Source organism: Triticum dicoccoides, chromosome 3B, assembly GCF_002162155.2.
Source record: "Triticum dicoccoides isolate Atlit2015 ecotype Zavitan chromosome 3B, WEW_v2.0, whole genome shotgun sequence".
Lineage (NCBI taxonomy): Eukaryota > Viridiplantae > Streptophyta > Magnoliopsida > Poales > Poaceae > Triticum > Triticum dicoccoides.
In genome coordinates this window covers 853,976,348-853,983,534 of record NC_041385.1, presented here as the reverse complement: position 1 = coordinate 853,983,534, position 7,187 = coordinate 853,976,348, and the positions used below count along the sequence as shown (strand labels likewise).

Sequence of the window (7,187 nt, the reverse complement as noted above, 5' to 3'; positions counted from 1 at the left end):
AAGAGAAGGCGGCCCACCTCCTCTTTCAGTGATGGTTCCACAGTGAGAGTGTGGACGGAGATTAAGACTTGGCTTGGTCTTCTTGACATCGACCCGACATATTGGAGACTTGTGCCCTCGGTGAGACTTTGGTACAACGAGGTTTGTCACAAAGGGGGTGACTCGCACATGGCTCGTAACACCTTGATGATGCTTGTTGCGTGAGAAATTTGGAACGAGCGTAACGCGAGGATCTTCCGCAACAAAGCCGCCCCTACTACCGCCGTCATTGCCAAGATTAAGGATAAAGCCTCTCTTTGGGCTCGTGCGGGTGCAAAGTATTTGAGTAATGTAATGCCACGAGAGTAATTTTAATTGCCCGCTTGGCGGAACCATGTCTACTGCTCTTCTTAATCAATGAAAATGGAAAATCTTTTACCTTGTTTCAAAAAATATATCATTTTTCTGTGATGAACCAATGGTTAGCTACCGATGTTGCCTCTGTGAATTCCTTCTTCCGTGATGAACTATACGGGTCCTACATTTTCTTTCCCTGTTATTGCCCCTCTAGCATTTCCTCCGATTGGCCCAAACGGCTCGAGGACACCGTTGGTGATGTTCTTGCCGCTCTCCTCACTCGGCTGTCTCAAAAAAAAAAAAACTGCCCGAGGATTTGAACATCTGATAATAAATGCACAAGTATACCACCAGAGTGCTTGCCAGGCCCCCCCACACACAACCCAGTCTGGTCAAGTCGCCTTCAATTAGCAGACCAGCTTTAGCACAGGAACAGTTGGGTTAGCCGATGATTACCGACCCCAGCACTTGCACTAGAGGCAGTACAACCGTCCTCTCCTCTGCATCTCTCCATAATTCACACTGAGACGGATCACCAGCCCAGCTAGGATGGGAGCCTAGGATTAGGAGCAGCGCCAGCCGCCGATAATGGAGCGCACACCCACCCCTCCACGCTGCATGCTTAGCCATATCTAGCATCCCCCGGTAACCCTAACCCGCCATGCGAAATGCCCTCCCGAGCAAGAAAGAAAGAAAGAAAGGTGAAAAAAAAGAGGCCTCGTGTCCTGCCTCGAGCCACAGAACCGACGACCACACCACATGCCGACCCAAAGCCACTTTTGGTTCCGGTGAAAGTAAAAATGTGAGGGTTAATTACTGGTAGTAGTTGTAGTATCCACTGGCCACTGCCGGTGGGAGTGGTAGTTAATTACCAGTGTGGGAAACATTTGAAAAGGGTCACCGACCGACGGGACGGACGCCGTGCAACGGCTAACATGGGCTGATTTGACAGTGGCGGGCGGGGCGGGCGTGGCCGGCAGCTTTGCGCGCGATCATGTGGCGTGACTCAGAGGTTACGCACAGTGATCGCAGTAAATCTGGTGTGAGACAGGGTGCTGCTCCTCGGCTCCTCCTACCACCTTTAATTTTTGTTTGTACTGCATGTAGTAGCAGTAGTACGCTGCGTACACTGTACTCTACACCAGTTGCTGCGTGCGTGCGTGCGTGGTTGTGCGTGAAATGAAACTGGGGAGGGGAGGCAGTGTAGGTACCAACGGAATTTTTAGAGGCGCGTAGGCGTCTGCACCAGCACCAGCAGCACCATCTGCGGCGGCTTTTCTTCCGTCTCGAGATGGTTCAGGGCAGGGCAGGTGGATCCGACGGGCCACGGGGTTCCACTTCCACCGCCACCATCGATCGACGATCCATCGGTCACAGACGCCAGACGGAACGTACTCTGCGTTTGCGTTTTCATGGCGGTAGCGGCCAAGCACAGTGAGTGAGTGAGAGTGAGCTGAGCTGAGCTGGTGCCTGGTTGGAGGAGTTGTCTTCCATCCGTCGAAGGGTTGGGGTCGGGTTGGGTTTGTTTGGGAGCGAGGCGAGGCGAAGCCAGCTGAGCTGAGCTGAGGAGGGGGAGGAGACAGGGCGGCCCCATTCCCACTCCCTCCCACCCCCTCACTCCCTGCTCTGCTCTGCAGCTAGCACACCATTCATTGATTCACTCGCCCGCTCCATTTCTTCTTCTATCGCTTGCTCTGCTCGCTCTGCTCATTCCACGCGCACTGTCCACTCCATCCATCCGTCTCCACCGACCCGCCTGCATTTACGTCTAAGTCGCCGGCGGCGGCGGCGGCAGGGCTGATCTAGGTTGGAAGCATGGAGGGGGACGACAAGTGGAAGCTGTCCAAGAAGGGGCGGAGCAGATCGGGCCGGAACTACTACTACGGCGACGCGTCCGGGTCCGGGGCCAGCACCAGCGGCGGGGGCCTGAGCCGGAGCTACTCGGCCAGCGTCACCGCCACCCGGGACGGCAGCGCCGGCGCCAGCGGAAGCGGGAGCTCGTCGTCGGAGCAGCAGAAGAAGGAGGAGGCCGAGTCAAGGAGGCGGCTGTCCAAGAAGTGCGTGGAGGCGGTCAAGGAGCACCGCGCGCGCTTCTACATCGTCCGCCGCTGCGTCTCCATGCTCGTCTGCTGGCGCGACTACTAGGACCTGCCGGCCACCTCCGGCAGGCCGGCCGCCACATTCTTTCAATCGTTTGCTTCTTCTTTCCACTGCTGCTGTAGCTACGTACCGGCGTACATTTCTTCCCCCTTTCTCCGCCTAGCCGAGCTCTCCATCCATCCCAGCCTACATAATCTTAGCCGCTTCTTCTTCTTCTTCTTCTTCTTCTTCTTCTTCTTCTTCTTGCTGCTTGCTTAATTACTTTCTTGATGTTTTTTCCCCACTGCGAATTGGGTGTGTACAGTACATCAGCCATGAGCGCCACCACCACCACCACAAGGTAATCTAGCTAGCTAGCTAGCAGTCCCGTTAGAGTCAGCCACCATTACTAGCTAGCTAGCTCGGGAGCTCCATTTTGCTCTGTTGTTTCCTAGTACTCCTTCCGAGACTTAAATTTGTGCAGCTAGCTTCATTTCAATTATAAATCTGTCCTAGTTCCTACCTGGTGCTTTGATTTTGAGTGGAGTGAGTGAGGCCCTTGATGAAGAACAAACATGCAAGATCAATCGATGCTGTTTCATTTCGTCTTTACACTGTCTACTAATTGGTGGTCCTTGTTACAAGTACTATCAATTATCTCGTTGCTTGCGATCCAAATTGTTGAGCTAACTAGCTGGCTCGCGGGCGGGCGGTCAATTGACCGGATGAGGCTCACGCACGCACGCACGCAGAGATTGATGAATCAATGAGGAGCTCAGGGGCTCGCTCGTCGGCCGGCCAATGATTGTGTTAGTCTTAGTGGACGCCGGCCGGTCGTCGATTTGATGATGATGATGATGGTGGTGGTGGTGGGGGGAGTACAATTAGGTGGGGGATGCAATGCAACGCAAGTGAGTGAGTGAGTGAGCTTGTCAATTTGTTGGTGGGATTCAGGCATGGCGATAATGTTAGCTAGCATGGTCCCCTCGCTCATGCTCGCCCGATTCAGTCAAGCCAATCAGTAGACCAAATGTTCGCTTAATCTCCCAGCTGGGCCTCACCCGTCGCCGTCCGCCGTCGGCCATGCACCGCTGCCATGCAGATGCAGGGCTCACTCTAGAAGGAAGGAAGAAAGAAAGAAGATTCAACGCACTGTGTTTGTATATCCTTTTTCTTTTACTGGTACTCTAGCAGGTTTGTTACTGCATGGTAAGTAGTTTCACCGCGCGGTATGGACGACGCGTGCATGGACGTACGGGACACATGCGCGGCACGTGCGAGATTCCCGTTGGCTGCGAACTGGTTTTTCGATTCGCCAAGGGCCATGCAAATATATGTATGTGTATATACGCGCCCGGCGTACGGACTGTCTCTCACTGTAATTTTTTACTGTTATTAATATTTGTGGTACGTACAAACTTAGGTTCCAAGTTCCAACTACCTAGTAGGAGTTGTGATTAGGAACTGGAATCTTTTCCCAACGATTAATTAAGCTCGATCCTGCCTGTAAAACCACCGCAAACCTATGTATACGTAGCATTACTAATAACTAACGTATGTATCGTACTAGCGAACCAACCTGCAGTTGGATGGTTAGAGGGACTTTGTAAATTTCAATATGATATGCCGACTCAAATTTTCGGAGGTGCTCATAGGGTATGGTGTGCGTGTGTGCGTTCGTAGGGATGAGCGTATACGCGTGTATATGAACGCTTGTGTCTGTACCGTGTTAAAAAAAATATGTATCCTACTATTACTTTCCTCTTTCTGCCTCGATTCACGGAGGGCGTACTACGTGACGGGGTGAGAGGGATATATGGTGGTAATTTGGTTGCCATTGGAGGTGGAAACAGTTTGGTGCGAGTACAGTGGGTGCGAGATTGTACGTACGCGGGCACTGTACAAACATATGCAGCGGGGCCGGGGGGGAGGACGCATTGCCGTCTCCTCCATCTCCATCTCCCTGTGTGGAGCGTGTGGAGTGTAGTACCCCCGGCCGGCCCGGGCAGCACTGTCACGTCCACTGCTACCGCCACCCATCGAGCTATTTATCTTAGCTCCTACTCGTACCAACCGTGAACCACCACCCATCACCCATGCACCATGCATGGACGCTGCCGAATGGAAGAAAGAAAAAGGGAGAGACACCCGTGCGCCACCAATAATCCTACACCTACGTAACCAACCTACGTGAAGTTACTTAACCCCCCCTGATTTTCGCGGGGTGGGTGCCCGGGCAAATCTCTCTTCCAATTAAATCTTGACAAGTCAGTTTTTACGTAGGTTTACGTAGAAACTCTACGTAGATGTAGCAAAGCCCGTGCGCCACCGTCCCGTTCCCCATGGATGGATGCGTCCAAGCTGCGTGTGCCCTCTGCCTTCTTTCTTGACAGTAAAGGGTGCTTTATTCATTCATAATATCACATCAAAAAAAAGATAGTGCTATATATCCATCTAAAAAAGAAGACAATGACTATATATATCCAACAACAAAAATTAGATATGTACTCAACCTCTGCATAACTAGAACGCACGTACACATCCAAACATGTCTGCACTGTTCGAAGATTAGCAACCGTACCAAGTTAAAACTCGAGCAAATAGACAGACTAAGAGTCTAAGACTAGGAAGACATCCGAGCGATCCGGAGACTATGTCACAAGGGGTAAGGGCATGTCCAACGCTGACCATCAGACCTCCCGCATCCGTCCGGACCTCGCTGTTCAAACAACGGAAGCCAACCAATACAGGCATGTATCAATCTACGGCGCGGTTCAGACGCGTTTTCTTACGCAAATCGGAGACAAACGTGGGGGGCTTTGGGGGAGTCCGGACCGATCCCACGCCAGCTTCTAATTGTCCTGACGCACCGAAACCCCCTCCACCCTCCCGCGAGCACTTCCCGCCCGAAACGGTGAGCGCCGATCCAAAGCATCAGTGCCCGCATTCATGTTTGGCCAGAGCGGACGCTATCGCTCACTGGCGCCGACATTGAAGCGGCGTGCCGGCCGAGAGAGCTCCGCCCGCGCCGCTTCCCGTTGCAGGCGACTACGCGTTCAAACGACACGATGGACGAGGCATCTCCTCCGATGCCACACGTTCGTCCCTCTACCACCCGTCATTACATTATAAGTCGTTGCCCTGGCCATAGAAGCATTCATCCACCTCTGATCCCTTTCCGCACCACTCACCATGGATTCCTCCCCCGCTAAAGCTCTATGGGACAAGCTGACACCGGAACATAAGACGGAGATGGCCGCCATTGCTATCGGCTGGCAGGTCGGCAAGCAGCCGGAGGACGACGACGTCCCAATGGAGGACGCGGCCAACGATGTCGAGCCGAGGCCACCATCCTCGTCCGCGCCACTCTCCTCCTCAGCATCATCCTGGTCGGTGCATTACACCATGACCATCGGCAAGGCCCACGCACATCGACATGGTGTGGGAGAAGCGGGAGGAGCATTTCTGCGAGGCGCAGGCCGACGTGCCCTACAACCACCACCTCCTCCAGGAGCATCTACAGGCTGAGGAGCAGCTCGTCACCATCAGGGCGATCCCGCCAGACACGGACATGGCAGAGTAGGAGGCGTCGCTCGAGTCCTACCACTACGTCCGCGAGATCCGCCTCGCCCGCAGGAGGCTGTATCAATGCGTCGTGTTTATATGAAATCCGAACGTGTTTGAACGAATTCAGTCTGGTTGGTTTGAACTGTTGTCAAAATGTATGCAACTATGGTTGGATGATGGCCTCGGGCATCCATGTCCATGAATTGGTCCTCCTCTATCCATAGACGGATACCGGAGGAAATCTACGGGTTGCCGTTGAAGATGCCCTAAAAGCACTAGCCGATTCTAGATCAAGACGCCGGGGAGCTATTTCCTTTTCGAAATCATCCCGGTCACTCCAAAGTCACTTTCGATTCGGCAAGTTAAGCAACCAGGGTCATGCGACCTAATTTCCTGATCTGAACCAAGCTAGTTTTCGCTAAGAAGATCTTGTCCATGCTCAAATTCGGCAACTGTAGCCGATAAGCATAGCCAAGTATAAACAATATGTGTCTTCTTGTGCCGAAGATCATATCTATGGGGAACTGAGATACGTGTATATTTTATTTGCATCAAGATTTTCTTCGTCGTGCCATTCTTCTTGGAGACCCCCGAAGATGAGGATACATTATTTATGCTAGGTGACTACCATCTCAGAATGTTGAGACTCAACGTGTTGACGGGGTAGTCGCACCATGTTATGTGCGTTCGGCTGGTTGCCTGTGTGGTCATGTGGCTCCATGGTTCAGCAGAAGTTCGCCAGCTTGTAGGATTGTGCTTGTTTGCCTGAGCAGGTTCGTAACAACTTTTCGTCTTGTTTTTAATTACTGGATGAGGCAATTATTTTGCCTCCATTTTCATTTTTTTACAAGGTGTCATATGTTCCACCGAGTGCCTTTCACCGCCACCACCTTGCGACCATCTCTCTAAGCTTGGGGGCACCAATGGACATATATATATATGTGACCGTACAGGGCCAAGGGGTATAGCTGGGTGGAATATGATCGAACTTCCATTGACCAGTTCAGATGTCACTTCTCCATCGGTGCTTATTTATATGGTGTCCAGGCGATTTGATTATCAATTGGACCTATAAAATGTGGTTTACGTGCCATAGTGAAATCATTAATTGTACTTAAAAAACTGAACTGCATATGGCATGTTACTGAATATTATTGCTTAAATTAACGATCAAAGGTCAACCATGGCGCATTCCTGGCAGGATC

The 7,187-nt window shown here is 52.0% G+C and overlaps 1 protein-coding gene across 1 annotated transcript; it reads left to right on the top strand.

Annotated features, from left to right (window-relative positions):
* The first annotated feature begins 1,864 nt into the window (after window positions 1-1,864).
* On the top strand, window positions 1,865-3,027 carry LOC119278961. Its single transcript, XM_037560359.1, has one exon. It carries the CDS (start codon window positions 2,152-2,154, stop codon window positions 2,479-2,481), a length of 330 nt encoding a protein of 109 aa, XP_037416256.1. The 5' UTR covers window positions 1,865-2,151; the 3' UTR covers window positions 2,482-3,027.
* The last annotated feature ends 4,160 nt before the right edge of the window (window positions 3,028-7,187 follow it).

Excerpts from the sequence above, each read along its gene's own strand:
- LOC119278961 (XM_037560359.1), top strand. The coding sequence starts at position 2,152 with ATGGAGGGGGACGACAAGTGGAAGCTGTCCAAGAAGGGGCGGAGCAGA.